Raw genomic sequence first — 21740 nt, 5'->3', positions numbered from 1 at the left:
TGTGGGACTGAAAGCTCTATCTCCCACCTCTGAGCCTTTGCACAGCATTTATGTCCTGAAATAATCTCCATTCTCACCTCCACGTCTTGGAATCCCTAGCACCCTGGAAAACTCACCTCAGGTGCCATCTCCTTATAGGATGTCTCTCCTGATCTCTTCCCAGCCCTGGTCAAGAGTGCAGTCCCTACTCTGAAATCACTTGGCATTTAACATGCATATAGTTCTCACTTACTTATCTGGGTACATGTTGCATTTCTTCTGTAAAATAGAAGTTTCCTAAGGTCAAGGGCTGATTCAGGCTTGTCTTTGTCTCTCAAAGACCCAGCACAGTGCCTGGCACATAGTAGGTACTTATTAATTCTTGCTGAATTGAATTGAGTGCAAGAGACAGGTCAGAAGAATGAACCTGAGGCCAAGTGCCCAAGAGAGAGCCCTGGAACATTCTGGGACATTTCTTCCAGTGCTGGGGGGAGGGGTCAGGAATGATGATGCTCACGATGCCAGGGCTGCCTAAAGCTAAGTCCTGGCTTGCCAAGAATGAGAAAGCAGGTTCACAATGCTAAAAATTAGCATTCTATTCAGATGACCTGAAGCATCAGTTACATCCACCACCTTATGCCTGTAATTTAATCATCCATGTACCATATGGTGCAGTGGAGAAAGTGGCTTGACTCAGAGTCCGGAAGTATGGGTTCAAATCCCAGCCCTGAGGCTTCCTAGCTTTGGGAGATTAAAGCAGTAAGTGGCTCACATTTAAAAAGCATTTAATATGCAGAGTCCCCTCTGAGGCCTCTCAGGCTCTCTGGTTTACATCAAGATCTCAAATGTCTGTACAATGAGGTCTTGGACTGGATGAATTCTAAAGTCCTTTCTAGCTGTAATGACCCATGGCCCTTGGATTCTATTCAGTCATTTGTTCAATAAACATTTATGAAGCACCTACTATGTTCCAGGTACTGTGCTAGATTCCAAACAGCTTTCAATGTTGAGCTAAAAAAAAAAATTAGATGTGTCTCCCACAGGAAATGAATGGGGAAAGACCTTGAAACGTATAACAACAGGCTTTGAAAGAAAAAATCCTGAGCTCTTGGGGAGGAGATGTGGAATCTTGCTAGGGACTGAATATAGGGGTGCTTTGTGTTCGAGGGTGTCCTGACCCACTCAGTCCCACTGGGTCATTGCCAAAACTTACATGAATAAGGTACTTCAGTATATCAGCAAATAGGTAGCACAGGTGATAAAGGGCTGGGCCTGGAAGTCAGAAGATCTGAGTTCAAATCTTGCCTCAGGCAATTAGTAGCCGTGTAACCCTGGGAAAGTCACTGAACATCTCTGTGCCTCAGTTTCATCCTCCATAAAATGGAGGGGATAATAATAGTACCAACCTCATATGGTTCTCATAAGACTCGAATGAGACGACATATGTAAAGTACTGGGGAACCTCTGTAGTGCTGCAGCAATGCCTGCCATTGTGGTCATTGGTCCTATGTGGAACCACTAGAAGTCACCCCCAGAGCTGACCCCCCTGCATTCTCGTCTGTTGGCCATGTTTCCCCTCTCCTACCTGAAATATGAGCTCCTCAAGGGCAGGGAAGGTTTTTGCCCTTTTGGGGTGTCACTGGCGCTTAGCTACTCTTTTCCCTGCACCGTGACACCTTCTCCATTTCCTTTTTGGCCTTTCTGCATCCTTTGACACTGATGATCACCAGCTCCTCCCAGATTCTCTCATCTCCCTAGGTTTTGGGGGGTTTTTTATTTTGTTTTGTTTTTTGCTAGGCAATGGGGTTAAGTGACTTGCCCAAGGTCACACAGCTAGTAAGTGTCAAGTGTCTGAGGCTGGATTTGAACTCAGGTCCTCCTGACTCCAGGGCCAGTGGTCTATCCACTGTGCCACCTAGCTGCCTCTCAGTTTTTCTGAAATGTCTCTCTACTGGATCTCCTCCTGCCTCTCTGACTGTTTTTTCCCAATCTCTTTTGCTGGATCTTCACCCATGACTCCCTCAGTCACTGAGTTACTGAGTAACTAAGTTCCGTCCTGGGTCCTCTTCCCTTTCTTGATGACCTCATCAGCTCTCATTGCCTCAACTCTCATGTCCACACATCTGATTCCCAGATCTACATATCCAGCCTTAGTTTCTCACCTGAGAACCAGTGTTACTTTGTGGATATTTCAACCTGGATACCTGAGCAAGTCAGTGAATTTCTCTCAGTCTCAGTTTCCCCATCTGTAAAATGGACATAACAGTGCCACCTACTTGTTCGAGGATCAGATGAGATGATACATATAAGGTGCTTTGCAAACCTTACAGCTCTGTGTAAACATTAGCTATGTTGTCCAGCTTCCCCCAGATAGAATGTAAGCACCTTGAGGGCAGGGGCTGTTCAGTTTTTGTCTTTGTGCCTCTGGTGCCTAGAATAATACTCAGGACACAGTAAGCACCTGATAAAGGATTGTTGATTGTTTGAGTTAAAAAAGAAACCCATCTCAATCCCCTGGCACCAAAATACTGCATTTTGTCCATCAGAAAAATAGGACTTCTGCACTTGGGTGCCAGTGGATGCCCACCCCAAGATAGGGATAGGTGCCTTCCAATGAGTCCCTCCTCTGAACTTGGCAGGTGGCACTCACTTCAACAAGCTCACCCACAGAGGGGGAGGAAGGGCATGGGTCCCTGGGGGAATCCACTGGCCACCCAGGTACCAGTCTCTCAAATAATAGAGCACATTGCCAACTTTCTCTTGGATAGACAGAACCTCCAGTGCCAGCTGGAGCCCTGGCATTGCCCACTGGCAAAGGCACAGACCAGGCAGCCCCTTGCCAAGCACTGAAGTGGCCAAGGAGCCGCTGGGGATTGTTCAAAAGGGAGAGCAGTGGCAAGGAAAGAAAACATGAGTGAGCTCACCAGTAGGACTTAGGGAGGGTTAACCAAGGAAACCACAGCTTTGCTTATAGCTACAGGACTAAACAAAGCCTTCACTCAGCTCCTCAGCTTTCTCTAATTATATTTGCAGTGAGGAGTTAGAAAATGCGGCAGGCAAGTTCATGAGTAGGTGTCTTCTCAAAGAATTGAGGAGGGTTTTTTTCCCTTCATTCAGCAAACATTTTTGGGAACACCTGCTATTTTTAGCCACCATGCCAAGCACTGAGCCCCCAAAGGAATAAAAGACAGGGTCCTTACCCTCAGGGAGAGTCCAGCCTAGACAGGGACACAGTAGGACAGAGAACAGAAGTGCCACCAAATCACATCAATGTGTGACTATTTCGCATGAAGCACAAAGTCCGTGCCATTCAGATGTTCAGATGAGAAGGACCATGGGCCAGGTGGTCTGAGTAGGCTGCATGGAGGAGGGGGGAACCTTCTGATTTTCATTGAGGATCTCGATCTTGGGCATATGATAGGACAAGGTTTCCTGGCCAAGAAAGAAAGCTCTAAAAGTGCTGTCAGACCCCCTTCACATTCTCTGGATTTGAAGGTAGAGATCCTGGGTTCAACTCCCAGCTTTACCCTTTACCAGCTACGTGACCTTGAGCCTTCACCTCCAGGGGCTTACTTTCTTCAGCTGTAAAATGAGGGGAGTGGACCAGATAAGATCCCTTCCAGCTCCAGATCTGGGGTCCCTGACTTCAGAGAACCATGTACCCACCACAGAAGGAGTCAGGTGATGCCACGGTGGCTAGAGTGCTGGACCCAGAGTCAGAAAGACCTACGTTCAAATACAGCCTCGGGCATTTAATAATTGTGTGACCTTGAATCAGTCACTTAACCTCAGTTTCTTCAATCTGTAATATGGGGATAATAATAGCACCTACCTCCCCAGGGTTGCTGTGAGGATTAAATGATGTAATAGAATGTATAAAATGCTTTGCTAACCTTAGAAGTACATATAAACTCTGGATATTATGCACTCAGCGTGTTGTATCTCATTTCCCCATTGGATTATAAGCTTCTCAAGGGTAGGGACCTTGGTGATTAATGGATCTTCCTCAGTGCCTCCAATGCTTCATGGGTCTTTGGTGACCCCAGCTGAGCATCTGTTCTCCATACACTCAGTTGAAGCCAGTCCAACAAGCCCCTACAAAGCCCCTCTTGGACCCCAGCTAAGAGCTGGGGGTATAGACAAAAATGAGTCATGATCCCCTCCCTCAATAAGCTTCAGTTTTCCTGTGAGTATAGATGTCAGACAGATCAGTATAGATTCTAGCCCACCTCCAACACTTCCTGAGTCATCTGGGCAAGTCCCTTCAAAGTGACCCTAGCCTTTCTCTGCCCTGCCTGCCCAAAGAATCATTGGGAACCCTAGGTGAGATGACTTTGGACTCTGGGAAGCTCTGCTCAGATGTCAGATATGCTCTTCTTGCCTCTCTCTCTTACGGTCGTTCACATACCAAGGAAGCTGCCAGTGGGCATGGGGGGATGGGAGGGACTGGAGCTGCTCAGACCTGTCTCATATGGTGTGTGGCTCATGTGTATGTGGGTGTGTTTGAACAGTGGAGTGCAGTGACAACCTCTTCACCCAGAGGACGGGAGTGATCAGCAGCGCCGACTTCCCTGGCCCGTACCCCAAGAGCTCAGACTGTCTCTACAGAATTGAACTGGAGGATGGTTTTGTCATCACTCTCCAGTTTGAGGAAAGCTTTGATGTCGAAGACCACCCCGAGGTGTCCTGCCCCTATGACTACGTCAAGGTGAGAACGGCCGGGAGAAGGAGTCAGAGCCACACACCTGGGAATGGATGCTCAGGCAACACTAAGGGGGAGCAGCCTGGATCTGGGTGTGATTCCCAGCCTGACCATGACTAGCTGTGTGACCTTGGGCAAGTCCCATCCCATCTGATATGTTTGTGATATCAGCTTAGGGCTCAGGGTCCTGGGATGGGTGTCCATAAGAGCTAGTTAAGGCCTCTCTGGAGAAATCCTGTTCTGTGGACACAGACCCACTGTGGGTCAGTGCTCTGGGACTAAAGGCTCATAGATTCAGACCTGCAAGGGACTTCAAAGATCATCTAATCAGTCAATAAATATTTATTAAATAACTACTATGTGCCAGATCTTGTGCTGATGCTGGGAATACAGGTACAAATAAAAACAAAGACAGTCCCTGCCCTCAGGGAGCTTACAAAAAAAAAAAAAGAAGCCGAGAAGGGGGAGGGGGAGGTACCTGGTGCGGGGGTGTGATAGAGTCCAAAGAAGTCCAAAAGCCATGTAGCTGTGCTGAGCGTCCTCTTTCAGCAGAGTCCCTGGAGCCCACGGCCTTGCCCTCCATTCTGAGGGTCCAACCAGAGGGGCAGAGAAGACTGATGAGAAGTGAGGACCAAGGCTGACTCAGTCTTGCAGGATTATGAGATTCCAGTGATGAGTTTCTTGGAAAAGGAAGGCATGGTGGAAAGCCCCAGAGAAATCCTAAAGCAGTCCAGGGCTCTCATTTTACAGATGAGGAAACGAAGGCCAGGAGAGGCAAAGGGACTTCCCGGTGGGGAGCTGATGAGTCACAGAGGGAACTGGGCCACAAAAAAGGTAGCTCATGGAAACCCATCACCATCCCTGGGGGAATGCCTGTGAGTCCATGCCCTGGAGGAAAGTCCTAGCAGCAATGCCCTCATGCCCAATGGATTGTTGATTTCCACAGCATGATTTTCCCAGTCCAGTCACCTTATGAAAGAGGACAGTTGAATTCTGGCTTCAATGTCCTTCTGGGAATCTGTGGCCAATCCACAGCTGGAACCATTGGGTTCCCTGTTGACCTGAGACACCCCATATTTTAGCTAAGCTTCTGGAAAATGGAGATTGTAATATGACCCATTCTTTGGGCAAGACACAGAAGGGTGTCAGGAGTCTTGTGATGTGCACAAAGAGGGCATCACGGTACAGTGGAAAGAGCTCTCTCTCCAGAATGAAGAGACCTGGGATCACATCCTGGCTCTGTTGCTACCTGTGTGACCTTGGACAAGTCATCTAACTTTTCTGGGCCTCGGTTTCCTAATATGTAAAATGAGAGGGGTGGACTAGGTACTTGCTGGGATCCCATTCTGCTCTAAATCTCTGATTCTGTAATGACAGCAACCAGAGCAGGTCCAGAAAGCAGAACAGCCTGGCCAAGGAATCCCGGGGGAATCTGTTAGAAGCCCAGATTAAGTAAGCATGGGCTTAATCCCCAAGCCTGCCTTGAAGTTATGGCGTCCACATGCCTCAGGGAGCTTAGGAAGGAGTGATCTCTTCAGACTAGCTCTTCCTCAGCTCATCTGTTATCTGCCTGCGCAGTCTCTCCTGTCCAGACACAGCCTGGTGGCCTCCCCTCTGCCTCCCTGCAGTAAGGGCTGGAATACATGCCTGCCTTTTAGGGATGTAGATGTAACCAAATGGTTGCAAGGAAGTCTGGCTTTCATAGGTGGAAGGCACTGTCCTACTCAAGTACCTTTCATGGCTCTCTATTGCCTCTGGCATAAAGTACAAGCTCCTCAGTTTGGCATTTAAAACCCTTCTCAGGCTGGCTCCCACTCACCTTTTTTAGACTTTCTTCATATCATTCTGCTTCACTCACTCTCCAACCCAACCGAGCTGACTACTGGGTGCTCTCCGAACTCCCCACTGAATCCTCTGCTTCTTTCTGTCCTTTTGTCCAGGCTGAGCCCCCTACCTGGAATGCACTCCCTCCTCACCTCCATCTTTGGCTTCCTTCCAGGCTTCATCCTGGTGCTGGTGAAGCCTCTGCTGACCTCCCTCTCCTCCTCAGCCCCTGGTGTTGGTCCTCTCTCCCTCCTCAAATTAGCTTGCTCCTGCTTCTCTGCCTAGATATTGTAAAGCTCACCACCACCAACACCCCCTCAAGGTCAGAGACTTTGCCTTGTGTCCCTGCACTGAACACACTGCTCACATGTGAGAGGGGCAAGTACAGGAATGTTTGTCAAATCCATCAGATGAAGGACTCCAGATCCCAACCCCACTCAACCTGAGAGAGCAAGAGAAGGGCTCTGAGCGTGGTACCAGCCCCCCTCATAATCCTGCCCCCTTTCTCTCTCTTTGTCCCTGAGCAGATTAAGGCTGGGCAGAAAGAGTTTGGCCCTTACTGTGGAGAGAAATCCCCAGGGCGCATCGACACCCAGAGCAACAGCGTCCAGATTCTGTTCCACAGTGACAATTCAGGGGAGAATGGAGGCTGGAGGCTTTCCTACACATCTGCAGGTAACGAGGCCCTCCTTCATTGCCCTTCCTTTCCCTCTCAAAGCCCTCGGAGCAGAAAGCCTGAGGGGGCTCCGGGGCAGGACCCCTGCCTTCTTATCCCAGCCCTGCCACTTGCTGGCTGAGTGACCCCCAAGCCCTTCCAAGGGCCTGCCTTTCCTATCACTGTCAAGAGCACCTCCATCCCTCGGTCCCCCAGGCTCATAACCGAGGTGTAATCCTCCACTCCTCACTATCCCTCACCCCCCATATCCAATCTGTTGCCAAATCTGATCAATTTTATCTTCCTAACATCTCTCCAATCTTCCCCCTTCTCTCCTCTGACACTGGCACCCCAGTGCAGGCCCTCATGACCTTGTGCCTGGATTACTCCAATGTCCTGGTGGGAGGTCTGCCTGCCTCACCTCTCTCCCAACTCCAATCCATCCTCCCTTCAGCCTCCAAAGGGATTTTCATAACCACCCTACTCAGTAAACTCCTATGACTCTTTTTCTCTTCCAGGATCAAATATAAAATCCTGTGTTTGACGTTCAAAGCCCTTCCTAATCTGTCCTCTCACCTTTCCTTTCTTCTTCCATCTGAGACTCATGCACACACACATACACACACACACACACACACACACACACACACACACACACACACCCCTTTGATGCAATGCCACTGGCCCCCATGCTATTCCTCAAACAAGATACTCCAGGCTCCAGGCTCCAGGCTCCAAGCTCTAGGCATTCTCTCTAGCTGTCCCTCATGCCTAGAATGTTCTCACTCTGTATCTCTCTCTTGGCTTCCTTCAAGTCCCAGACAAAATCTCACCTTCTACTAGAAGCCTTTCCCAATCCCTCTTAATTATAGTGCCTTCCCTCTGTTTATTTCCTTTTTATGCAGTATATGACTTGTATGTACATAGTTATTTGCACAGTCTCCCACATTCGATTGTGAGCTCCTCAAGAGCAGGAATTTCTTTGGTCTTTCTATCTCCAGCAATTAGCACAGTTCCTGGCACATAGCAGCTGCCTAATCAATGATTATTGACTGATTGACTGACTTTGGGAAAGTTACTTTCCCTTTCTGGGGCCCAGTTTCCTCCTTGGCAAAATGAGTAAACCAAACTCCATTATCTCTGAGGTCTTTTCCAAGCTCCAACATCCCATGATTTCACAGAGTTCCACCTCACCGCAGTCCTGGGGATAAGAATGTGTTTTACTCAGAGAATTTACACAACTATTGACCATCTTAGATCAGAAACCCCAGTCCTGGGGTTGGCATGGGTTGGGATGCCATAGGACTGGATGGTCCAGCAAACTTGACCTCATTTCCCAGCTTTCAAAAGCTGGCTTCATGCTGGCTAGAACCTGGAATGAATTGCCCATTCCAGGACATTCTGAGCCATTTATTCAAGTATGGAGCTACTCCAGGAAGAAGGGGTGGAGAGACATGAGAAAGTCTAGCCTCTTCTGGCTTGTTTCCATATTTCAGTATCAATACATTTTAATTCAATTTAGAATTTATTAAATGTCCTCTGTACCAGATGATGGAGGTGGTGATGGTGGTGTTGATGGTGGTGGTGGTAGTGGTCGTGGTGATAATGATGATAACTCTGTGCCGGGTAAGTAAGCCCTGGATAAAACAGGATAAAAACGGAAAAAGTATTTCTTTTGAATTGTCATGTATCCATTCATCAGTCCATCAACAAGTATCTACGAAGTAATCACTTTGTGTCAAGCACTCTTCTTGGTCTTGGGCACGTAAAGATAAAACTGAAACAGTCCCTACTCTTATGAAGGTTCTTATGAACATTCTATTGGAGGAACATAAAATGTAAATAGAACATTTAGTAACAAACATATGCAAGGTAAATTCCAAAAGGAAGGCAAAGGTGTAACATAGAAGACTTTACCTCCCATATGTGTGCCCCATCTGCCTCCATTGATGCCAGAGTCACATATAGATATTTTCTAATAAAAAATCCCCAGAGATTGTTACAGGACACTTTAAAATGTGGAAGAGGAAGGGAGACTCTTGCTGTGCTCATCAATGTCACTGGCTAGCTGAACTACGTCAAGTTAGAGATAATTTTGATTGATTACCATACCAGGGACACTGGTGACTGTCCTGGTGCTGATGGACAGCTTAGCCAATCAGCAACAAGAGGTGCCACATAAAACAGGCATCTTCCTCCTCTTCCTGCAGCCCCTAGTAATGCAACACAAGAAGAAGGCTCTAGGTGAGGGTCTTCAGATGCACAGCATGTCTTGCTCAAGCCTTTGTATAGGAGCAGAGCAGGGATAGACATTTCCCCCAACAGTCATGGGTGTCTCCCAAGGCTCTGCCTTTGGTCTTTTCTTCTCCCTCAACATACTCTTTCTTGGTGATTTCATCAGCTCCCATGGGTTCAATTACCATTTCTATGCAGATGACTCCCAGATCTGTATGGCACATCCTAATCTCTCTCCTGAGCTCCGGTCCTATTTCACCAGCTACAAGCTGGACATCTCCACCTAGATGGCCCATAGGCACCTTAACCTCAACATGTTAAAGACAGAGCTCATTATCTTCCCTACACCCAACAACCTTCCCTTCTTCCAGACCCATGTGTATGTAACAGAGACAAGACTTAAACTCAGATCTTCTTGACTATGGAATTGACCCACTATCCACTATGCCACACTGCCTCTCAGGTTATTTGCCTACTTATCTGTTTAAAGAGTGTGTATATCCCTTCCAAGAGAATGTAAATACCTTAAGAGCAAGAACTCTTTTTTTTTGTTTTTTATTTGTCTCCCAAGTGCTTAGCACAGAATCTGGCACATGATAAAGCTGTCCATAAATGCCTTTAAAAACTGAATTGGAGCAAAATGGAATAAAATCAAATTCTCAAGACATGGTTCAGTGTCGCTGTCATCAACTTCTGAGTGATATGAGAGGAGATAAGAGGAAATTTCAAGTTGAGTCTGGGACATGCAGGAATTGAGTAAATCCTCAGCCAACATCCCAATATATCACTGGTTATTGTGACCTGGGGTCATAGATCTATGGGTGAGAGTTAGTGCAAGCTCATTTAACTCAGTATAACTGATTAGCCCCAGACCACACTTCACATCCTATCCAGGGATCTACCAAGATCCCATTGGTTACTCCACAATGGATATCTTGGCCATCTCCCCTGGCACTATTCAAACTCTCCCCCCGCTCCTTTCATCTTTTGCTCTTACTCTGGACAGTATAGTTAAATCAGTTCTGCCATTGTTACTAGAAAAGGCATGCTAATCTACTCCCTTATGGCTCTACTCACCATCCCTATGACTCCCCAGATCCAAACTCCTTTCCCTGGCCACCCCTCCCTTATTTGTGTGGTATTCCTCTACTAGAAAGTAAGCTTCTAGAGGACGGGGACTAACTCGCTTTTGTATGTGTCCCCAGCCCCTAGCACAGTGTCTGGCACATATTTGGAGCTTAATAAATACTTTTCATTCATTCGTTTATTCATTCTGGGTCCCTTGTCCCCTGGCCACATTCCTCTACATATGTTGTATCCCCCTATAAAATGCAAGTTCCTTGAGGGCTGGGACTGAATCATCTTTGTACTTGTAGCCACAGCCTCCAGCACAATGTCTGGTATAGATTAAGCACTTAATAAATGCTTTTTCACTCATTCCCTCAGTCATTCACAGAAACTGACAACTCCCACCGTGTCTGTATGCTGTTTTGCTCTGGCTAGACTCTTCATTTCTCTTCTATCTCTCTGCCCACCACCAGGGAACCCATGCCCCATCTTGCAGCCCCCTGTCAATGGGAAACTCGATCCCTCACAGGCTAAATACACCTTCAAAGACCAAGTGCTCATCAGCTGTGACACTGGCTACAAAGTAATCAAGGTATGGGGCCTCTGCCTGGAGGGAGGGATGGACATGGATGGTCTCCAGAATCATGCATGGTAGATGTGGCCACAGTCACGAGACAGGGATTCTACAGTCATTCAAACAGGGTTGGGCAACCTCTACTAGGTAGGATTGAAAAAGTATCAAGCCAGGGAGCCAAGTGTTCAAGAGCAGTTGGCCATAGCCACTCCCTCTTCAACTTTCCATGAGAGTCCAGGGTGTGTGCATCCTGCCCTGGTCACCTTATGTCGGGGGAGAGGATTAGTTCCCACCTGTTTCCAAGCCACAAAGTGTTTACTGTACGAATTTGTATGAAATGGTTCTGTGAAGCCAAGGCTTAATGTGCTAGAGGGAAGCGCTTTCATTTCCCCTGAAGCCTGGTAAAGTAATGGGAAGACCACAGGATTTGGAGTCAAACTGATCTGGATTCAAATTCTACCTCTGACGCTTTTTAGTTGCATGGCCTTGGATAAGTCACAGCCTCTCTGGCCTTCAGTTTCTTCCTCTCTGAAGTGAGAGGGTTGAACTAGATGAATTCTAGAGTCTCCTCCACATTGAAGTCCTTGACCCTCCATTTGTGTTCACCCATCTGAGCCCTGGTGATTGTTTCTTCCTTTGGAAGGCTCTTTTGAGTTCTATGGCTTGAACATTCTCCAGTCAAGCTCAAAAAGACCATGAGATCATAGAAGTAGAAGGGACCTTAGAGGTCACCAAATCCAACCCCTTATTTGACAGATGAAGGAAATGAGGCCCAGAGAGGGTGACTTACCCAAGGTCACACAGCTAGTAGGTGCCTGAAGCAGGATTTGAACACAACCTCCCTTTATCTAGGTCCAGCACTCTACCCATGATACCCCATTGTCTTGCAAGGGAGGGTTTGAGGTTCAACCTAAGTTATTTATGACATTCACTTTGCCCCCACCCCATTTATGTTCTCTCCACTACCACCCCCAGGACAACCTAGAGATGGACACATTCCAGATCGAGTGTCTGAAAGATGGAACATGGAGTAACAATATCCCCACCTGTAAAAGTAAGCAAAGCTCCCCACGTGTCTCACGCTTTTGCTCTGTGTAGAGTGTCTGTGGCTGTAAGCGACTAGCCAGCCTTACCTGGTAGGAGGGAGGCAGTGATCCTGGCCCCCAAGCCAGCCAGGCTATCTCGAACTCAGGGAGCTCTTCTGGTCTCTGGTGTCCAGGCAGTGACCTCGGCTCGGTTTGGAGAAGCTGATCCTCCTGCTAAGCTGTCCCCTGGCTCAGAGTCTTTGCGTTAGCCAGTTCTGTCTAAACAGTCACCTGTGCGGGGCAATGAGGGCTCTTTCACCCAGTGTGCCAGAGCAGCCAGGGAGGAGCCCCCTGCAAAGGGGAAGGGTGGGGAGGCTAAGCACCAGCCCAAAAGTCTTGGGAGAAGGAGTCTTCCTGAGTCAAGGGCTTTAGTACAACCTCCACATGTCCTTTTCTTGGTTTTTTTTTTGTTACTATAACCTTAAAATATACTTTAAAGTGACAGTATAAAATTGCCAACCCCAAAAGGCCCCTTCCTCGTTCCCCAAATATACTTTGTGCCAGCACTCAGATTGCTCAGCTCAACACTGTTTGAGGTGAGACGCCTCTGAGGTCACATCCAAAGCTGAGACCCTAGAAGACCTGAGATCTGGTTCCTTTTCAAATGACCAGCTTCATGACTTTGTACAAGTCATTCCTCCTGAGTCTCAGGAACCTCATTTTTACCTTGAGAAGTTTGAACTGGATTAACTCTGAGCTCCCACCCAACTCTCCAGTAACATTTGGGGATTCTAGGTAAAGTCCTATGCTTTGAAGCTGCTTTGAACCACTGAGTTAAAAAAAAAACTGTAGCGATCTTCCCAAGGTGAAGGAAGTCTCTTGTGTTTAATAGGTTGGTTCCGAGCATCAAAGAATAATTAGGTCTGTGTTTATAAAGAAACAATCTTCAGTCTTCTCTGCACCATCATGTCGTGTGAAAGCTAAAAACAAATCAAAGACCTTTGTTGGCATTCGTTTGTATGTATGTACAGCCAGAGCGGACATCACTGTGCTTCCTTCTTCCCCACTTCTTGCTCTCCAAGCCATACAGAATAGAAAAATACCAACGTAGTCTCAAATCTAGTCAAGCCCAAGGCCGTTAGGAATAAATATGACTGATTTGGAGAAATACCTTGTACTAAAAGAACATGACTCTTTCCAGGGGAAATCTAGTAAGGAATGTTGAGAGACATGACTTTCACTCCTTGGTGCATTCAGAATATTGTAATAATTCCTTTATTAGATCTGTGATTTCCTTCATGTGGACACACCCTCCACTGGTGCAGATAGCAATCTTTCCATACTTTCTCATCCTATGATTCTTGTCCTTCTTTTCCTTCAAATCATCTAGCAAGGATCCACCCAACATGCTACAGACCTGTCACATTTGGGGGTATCCCTGGAGCTGTCTTACCTGTTGTCTTCCATTCTTGCTAAGTGACCAGCCCACCACCTCTTCTGGTCACCAGAGTTTTTCATCATTTCTTTCACTCCATTTCTCACATATAAGTTGCCATTGGTATCAAGATGCCATCCCCTGAGGTGTGCCACTCAGATTTCCACTGCCCTTTGGGTTCTTTGTCGCTTGAATCCTCCCAAGATCATGGGGTTCTCAGACTGGCAGCTGGAAAGCATTACCAGGAGAATGCTGATGTTCAAGAAATGGGTTTTGATAGCAGCATGAAGCCTGGGACATCAAAAGCTTGAAGCCATTTCCCAAGTGTAATTTGACCCCAATCTCCCTGTTGTACTGGGGTCCTGCACAAGGGCCCATCTTATTCACTAGCTGAGTGATTGTGGTCCATTCACTGGTACTCAATTTCCTCACCTTTAGAATGGAGATAATGACATTTAAATATTTACCTCACAAGGTTCTCGTGAGGACACCATTCTGTAAACCACGCAGAAGGAATAATTATTAATAACTCTCAATTCTGAGCCAAATTCATTGTGCACCAGCAACTCCTGTCCAAAGCATTTGTATTTCTTTCCATGCAACTGAATGTCTAGTTATTATGTATTCCCATCCACTTGGTATATATGATATGAATGGATTGCAGAATCATATATTTTGGACCTTAACTTTAGAAGTTATTGAGTCCAACTCCCCCGTTTTATAGTTTAGGAAATGGAAGCGATATCCCTTATTCAGTATCACATAGTTGTTGTCTGCAGTGAGATTTGAACCAACATCTTCCCAATTCCATATCTAGTGCTCTATTTGGTAAATCACATTGTGCAAGGGAGTGCCCATTGAGGAATTCCCTCTACCAAAGCAGATCAACAACTGATCTACAACTTAGAGTGCTGCCTGGGGCACTAAAAAGCTAAGGGATTTACCCAAGACCACACCGTAGGCACATGTTAGAGACCTGAACTACTTGAACTCAGGTGGTTCTAACTCCCAGCATGGCCCTCTATCTATTCTGCCATAACGCTTCTTCTCTTTGAACAGAGTAAGTGCTTACCTGAATGAGACCTGAGCTGAACTAAAGTGAAGCAGATTTGATCAGCTGAAGAAAATCAACTAACAAAATCTATTTGTTCCCTTCTTATGTTTTCTTTAAGGATGCTTTAGATGAATGTGTGCGCCATTTTCAAGAAGATTTTCTAGAAATAAGAAAGTAGGGACATGGGTTGGTAATCACACATCTTCCTTCTCAGCCATGGCAACATGGCAGTGGCACATCTTTCTAATCATGGTTACATGGTAGTCACACACTTCCTTCCTAGCCATGGTGATATGAGAGTCACATAGCTTCCTAGTCACTTTTTATGCTAGTAAATTGCACCATCCATGATGGTTTTCATTCCTTTGTAAACTTGGCTTTTTTTGAGACCCCTTGAGCATCAGTCTCTAAGTTCCTTTAGAATTCTGTCACCTTCACTTCGGTATGGCCTTGGTCAAATCCAACTGCTGTTCCTAACCTCATCTTCCCAAATGTCACTGTACTTCCTCGCATTAGATATTGAAGATGCAGAGTCCAAATGTGATGGTTCTACTTGTTTTCTCCCAATATGCAGAGATTGCTATGAGAAAGCTGGCAGATCTGTTCCATGTTCTGTGTTCATTGTCTGCCTTCAGGTATCCCCTACGAACCCTCTTGCAGATGTTTGGGCTTTAGTAGTATGGATGTCACACTTCCTTAATCACTTTTCAGTCTGTTGTGGGATGACATGGGAGAGATTCTTCGGTCATCCTCCCGGCAAATGAGCGGGTGTTCTAAGCCAATAGTGCTTTTAGCAATTCCCTCTCTCCATTCACTCAGCAAGAGAAGGCAATTTCTGGGCTCCATCATCCTCCTTGTTGTAAGCACCTCCAGGAAATGGCTCCAAAAAGTCCATGCCTTTGCCTTGGCCCATTTCATATTTTTGCAAGCTAACAGTTTATTTAAGCAGGATGGGCTGGAGCTGCCATCACGTCACACATCTTTTGCTTTTCTTCTGATTGGGGGATTGCTCTTTTATCTTTGTTCTCACTGGCTGGTGACCTGATATAGCCAGCACACAGATGATTCTGAGGTGACACTTCCTTTCTAAGAAGATAGAGTCAATATGCTTTGTTACAGAGTCATTCAATGTCCTGTAGCTCTAACACCTTCTTTCTCTCTTCTTGAGGAAAGTATTGATGATGCACATGAAGCTTACTCCTCTTCAGTTTGCAAATCTTTGATCAGTTTCATTTCTACCCGTAACCATATCTTCTTTTAGTTTTCTTCACTCTCCCTGTGCTCATTTCCACATTGAAGTAGTCAATTATCAAAGAACGTGATCTCACAAATGCCAGGACCATAGTCAAGGTCTTCATAGACATTTTGTACATCTGTCTCCTCTGCCACAAATCCCCATATTCAAACTGTTTGTCTTCAGGATGGTCTGCTATATAAAGTTTACGGTGAGCACAGCAAGTCAACACGAACCGATGTCCCCTGAAATAACATCTCTTGTAGCTTTCGGGAATATGCTTAAAACAAAGCTAACATCTTCTTATTCATCCCTTTGAGGAAAAACTATGAACTGTTCTTCCACTGAATTTCTATTTTTGACACAGAGTGTACCTTTTAGTATGACGCACAACAGACAAAAGGATTATATTTCAATTTAAGCAGTTGAATTATATGAGCATTTTGGAGCACTATTAAGCTTGCAGGACTGTGTTGGTGGTAGAGGGGATAGCAAAGACCTGGCGTGGCATAATCCAAAGACATGAGTCCTCTGCTCTAGACACAGAGGTCTGCAGACAAAAGATTTAGAAGCAGGGAGAGAATTCAAGAGAGAAAGAGAGTTAGAGGCAGAGAGAGATACATGGCGAAAGGAAAGGGGAGAGAGACAGGGACAGAAAGAGACAGAGATAGAAAGAGCTCCTGCTTTAAAATGGAAGAGAGAATTGGGGTCCTTTAGCCATCTCGTAAAATTTCAGCTTTGGAGCACTCCTCAGTCCATGGATTGAAAATCCTGCCCCCATGAGGAAGCAATGAGGAAGCCCACCCCCAAAACCTGACTAACTCCTAGACCTGTTACCTGTTGGGTAAAGCTGCTGAGCACCCACTTTTGGACTAATGACTTGGATAACACTTCAGAGCTAGGGTGTGGGCGTTTATTTTTCCTTTTCCGTTTTCTTTTGCATGTGATAAGGCTGGGGGCTGCCTGGTATCGTTCTGGGCTTGGAGTCAGAGGACTTGAGTTCAAATCCTGCTTCTGCTACTAACTGTATGGCCTGGGACCCTTAACCTCTCTAGGTCTCAGTTTCCTCATCTGTAAAATGAGGGGGTTGGACTGAGTGGCCTCTTAGGTCCTTCCAGCTCAGATCTGTGGCCCTACAACCCCTGAGAGAAAGGGCGCCCTGCGGGCTGGAGTCTCCCGTTCATTGCCTCAGAAAGTAGAAAAGTTGAAAAAACTTTGCCAGTGAATGTGTCCGGGCCTTGTCAAGCACACATAAATATTCTGTCCTAACAAATGAATGTCCAGGATAAGTCTACCCTCCAGCTAGTGGCTCCCAGGCCATAGGACCCAGAGATGCTCTTGGTATGTTATAACACCCTGAAGTCTGGTCTTGTGGAAAGATTCTGGGTGTGAGGCCCACTCTGGCTCCAACTTTAGGACTCTGGGCAATCAGCCTGGTATACAGTAAGAGAAGCCCTATCCCTGTAGCCAAAAAGCCAAGTTCAAGGGTCAATGGGCTCCTCTGACTCATTTTCTGTGTGACTTTGGGTCAGTCCCTTAACCTCTTCCACCTCAGTTTCCCCATCTGTACAATGAAGAGGTTGCACTAGATGCCCTGGAGGTCCTTTACGTCTCTGGAGCTATGACGTCACTGTACCTCTGGGACCTCAGTTTCCTCATCTGTAAAATGAGGTTAATACCCTTTATTTATATGACCTGCTTTGCAGAGTTGCTGTGCAGAAAGTGCTTTTGAAGCATAAAACATCCAGAAATACAGATCCTCTAGTTCTGAAAAATACAGAAACATTTTTCCCCAAAGTATATGATTCCCTCACAGCATTCTGTGCACTGGGAGCTCAGCCCATCTGAGCTATAGGCATCATAGATTTAACACAATGAGCCAGACTTTGTTGTGGAGTGGGCCGAGAGCTAGCCTCGGGGTCAAGTCCTGCCCAGGCACTGGCGGCTGACCCCAGGCACCTAACCGTTGTAAAGCAAGTACTGGGTGAGTGGAGGGATTGCCCTCGCTGGGAGTGCCCCAGTCGCTGAAATGACACATCCAGAATTCACAACAATCGAGCAAAGCCCACCACCCACAGCTGCCCTTCTCTCAGGCTGCCTTTATCAACCCTGCGCACCTTCACCAGTCTGTGTGGAATGATTTCTACCTTTCCTGCATGAGCTACTCCTGCTTTGCCCAGTAATCTCTCTTTCTCTTCTTTTCTCTTCTCTCTCTCTCCCTCTACCCTCCCTCTTGTGGCTTCTTCCTCGGCTCTCCCCATCCCTTCTTGTCCTTCACCATGGGAGCAGAGCCTGAAAATGGAACAGAGAGTGGACTCCCTACAGAAGAGGAGACCGAGGGACCGGCAGGACCCGCCTGAGATGGATCTGCCACTCCAGGACCTCCAGAGACCTTCCTGGGGCTTCTGCAGATCAGTTCAAATGGATCTTCATGGGCACTGGATACACCTGATCCAGCCCTGAGTCCTTCATGGACTGATCCAGACACATGTCTGAATTCTTTGGTGACTCCTTTAGAGTGTTCCATCCCTATCCCTGCTCATTCTCTGACGGACTCGGGAGCATCGCTGAAAAACAGTGAATTGGGTTCTTGGCAATTCCGAGCAGCTCCTTCAAAGCACAGACTGTGTCTGAGATCCAGAGATAAATGACTCTTAACCTGCAGCTAAGGGAGGCCAGAATGGGGGTCGTGGTAGACTCATGAGCTCCATGGAGTGATCAGTGTGGTTTTGGCAAAACTCATTTATGCTTAATTGTTTTCGCTATTTAACTTGCCATTCATTCCTCCTAGAAGAGGGTGGTCTTAGGGGTACTCAAACTAGGTAACTCCTTGTGGGGTATGACTCAAGGGGCTCTCAACAGGCCTTATTGCCCACCTGTTACCATTAGAGATGCACTGCTTTGGGCTTTGGAGGCTTTTCCATCTCCAATGAGAGACACTTCTGTACCCCATGAAAATGCAGCAACCCTGAAATGATATAACCAGATGGCACCTTGTAGCTCTCTGAACAGAAAGTAGCTTTCTTCATGGTTGGCTCTCTGAATGGAAGGCCTAGTGCCTTGTCGGGTAATAAAGATGGGCCCCAATGCAAAGTGCCTTCCTCCTTCCCTCCTCCATTTGTACCCTTAAGATTTCCCCAGTTTAGACCTGGCCCAGAGAGGGGTCTGAATATGGCTGTGGTACCAGAGGGCACTTTGGGAAACTAGGAATGGTCAACTTGGCCAGACCTCATTTAGAGGTCACTGGGGGTGGGGACTAAGGGGGTTGGCCCTCATTCTGATGATCCTCCTCTCTGCTCAGCACACCTAAGTCTCAACATCTAGAGGAAGTAACCAACAGATAGAAGCAAAGTGGGGAGACCCGGTTCAGGAACAGATAAGCCATGAGGGAAGGAAAAGAAATAGAAATAAGTCAGAGGCATTAACGGAGGAGAGACATAAAGCTGTGATCTCAAGAACAGAAGAGAAAGAGTTAAGAGAGACAGAGGGAGACTGGGGAAATGCAAAAGCAAAGAATACACTTGACCCAACAGTATGAAAGTGAAGAGAGAGGAAGGTGCAAAGTTCTGACCTCCAAGGGCCTCATTCATAGGCAGATGTCCAGCCATGGGATGCTGCGATGTGTCAGGATGCACAGCAGAAGGAACCCGTCTGGCCCAGTCAGAGAGGTGAAGGGAAAGTCTTGGCTACAAACTCCTTCCAATAGTGCTATGGAAATCTGGGGTCAGAAAAGAGAGGCTGACATGGAATGCAGAAAAGACAGACGAGATAAAAAAACTGATCTAATCACATGTAGATGGAGAAATGGGAAGGCTGTATAGAGTTTTAAAATAAATAAATGTCTTCACCTTCCATTGACCCCAGAGTCTGCCGTCATTAATATGTCTGGGTTCTTTTTTCATGGATCAGACCACCTAATCCAATGAGAATAGCCTGGTCTAAAGAATCATGGGATCTCTTCCCCTTAACCATCCTTGACTTAAATTGGTGGGAGGGTGGGGGGAGGGGAGCTGAGAAATATTTGTAGTGAGATAATTATCTGATCAACTAATGAGATGGGGATGAGAGGGAGAATTCACAATGTCTGAATATAGTCTAAGGTTGTGGATGAATATTCTCTACCCATTACCAAAAAGAGGGCAGCTTAAGTTCTGAGTGAGAAAGGCCATTAAAAATTCCTAGCAAAAATCCAATTCCCTAAGATTAACTATAGCCCGGCTTTGGAAGTTTGTGTGTATGTGCTTTGAGTCAAGAGCAAACCAATGTCCAGCATTAACCAGATAAAATACAACATCAAATGGCTAATGTCATACGTTAGCCAGAGGAACTTGCTAGCATGCGCTCTGCAATGCTAATGGAAATACAATAACATCCCATCTTTGCAAATAGCATGAAGATTATTTAGCCAAGTCAACTTTGAAAGCTGCAATCACATTATCTAAGGTACATTTACAATTTAAATTAGTTGTCTCCTGTGTCTCCATTCATATGTTTTCATCCACAATACCCAGCCCATCCACAAACACTTCTAGCCCTTTGGGCTAATGATTCTAGACATCACAGCATTTATTGCACGTTAGCTGTGACATGTCTACCTGTATACATATCAATGGAATCTATTCAGTCCCTACTCCACTGGCTCAGAACCTAAAATTAATGAGAGGAAAACTGACGAGGAAGAGAAGGGTCTGTAGAAGTACAGGAAAAGGGACAGCTAGATGGTACAGTGGATAGAGCACCAGCCCTGGAGTCAGGAAGACCTGAGTTCAAATCTGACCTCAGACACTTACTAGCTATGTGACCCTGGGCAAGTCACTTAACCCCAATTGCCTAAAAAAAAAAAAAGAAAGAAAGAAAAAAGAGAAGTACAGGAAAATACCTCTGATTCCAGGAAGGAAGACTTTCATAAGAGTACAGGATACCAGATTACAATTTCCCAGAGCTAAACTTTTTGGAGAACACTTTCCCTTTTACCCTCTCTCTGCGTAGATGATGCTGAGAATGTCACCCTTTGAATGAAAGGTGTTGCTATTTCGCAGGAAAATGGGCAGCACCTCAAGTCTTAGTACTGCTAAGAGGCAGGCTGGAGATGTAGGGTCCTGGACCACGAAATGGGCTGGAGGCCACCTGGTTTGGGCAGGTGAGAGAGTGAGTAAAAACCACAGAGAGGGACTTCTGAAGGTGACTCTCTCTTCCCTTGGTTCTCTGGGGGATTGAGATGTTTCAGTTCCTCCAGGAATCTCAAAAAAGGGAGAGGGTAATGGGGGAACCCAGTGTTAGTGAGTCTCCACCAAGACTAGCTGAATGCCGGGGTCTGACTCCAACACAGAATGTTGAGGCAGAAGAAAGAACAGGGACTCCCAAAGAACAGATGAGTCTGTCAATGCATGAAATACAAACTGATGAACCTGTGAAATATCATCACAACCACCTACAAGGGATCCATAATGGGGTTTGATTGTATAGATAAGTCACCCACCACCCAAGGATAATCTGTTGCGGAGTTTTCTCTATCAATGGTGAATATTGCCAAGCCTCATGGCAGTGAGAGAATGAAAAGATTGAGGGTTTTTTTTTTCCTCTGGACTAGGAAAATCTACGAGGGATTTCGAGAGTACAGATTTGTGTCACATTTAAATTTTAAGCCCCCAAACACAATTTTGCAAAGGTCCCTCCTCTTCCCATCCTTCCAGGCCACAGCCCCAGGAAATGGCCCTACCATACACTGGGCTGGGGTCCCATCTGTGATATCAAAAGTTGGATTCTAAGGAGTCAGGAAGAAGGAATACGGGTCCAGACTCAGAGGCTCTCCAGAAATGAGGCACAACCCCCCAAAACAAGGGACAGAGGAACAGTAAAAGAAGGTCCTCTGATGCTGGCATGGGAAGCCCTTGCCTCCTGCACCCCCAAGATTCCAAGCAGAACAAACTACTCATTCCATAGAAGCAAGGGCTT

The 21740-nt window shown here is 46.4% G+C and overlaps 1 protein-coding gene across 5 annotated transcripts in view; it reads left to right on the top strand.

Annotated features, from left to right (window-relative positions):
* LOC114053193 (mannan-binding lectin serine protease 1-like) overlaps positions 1-21740 on the top strand; it is a 97704-nt gene that overhangs the window by 39718 nt on the left and 36246 nt on the right. For 3 of the 5 annotated variants that reach the window (XM_027876098.1, XM_027876097.1, XM_027876099.1), the window contains exons 5-8: positions 4491-4687; positions 7033-7180; positions 10937-11055; positions 12013-12091. In XM_027876098.1, the coding sequence (XP_027731899.1) occupies positions 4491-4687; positions 7033-7180; positions 10937-11055; positions 12013-12091 (543 nt within the window). Of the gene's footprint in view, positions 1-4490; positions 4688-7032; positions 7181-10936; positions 11056-12012; positions 12092-18074; positions 19603-21740 lie in introns of those variants that run through there. The other 2 variants (XM_027876100.1, XM_027876101.1) reach the window with 2 other exon arrangements.

The sequence above is a fragment of the Vombatus ursinus genome, unplaced genomic scaffold (assembly GCF_900497805.2).
Source record: "Vombatus ursinus unplaced genomic scaffold, bare-nosed wombat genome assembly UNPS02014810.1, whole genome shotgun sequence".
Lineage (NCBI taxonomy): Eukaryota > Metazoa > Chordata > Mammalia > Diprotodontia > Vombatidae > Vombatus > Vombatus ursinus.
This window is presented reverse-complemented; position numbering and strand designations above follow the sequence as displayed.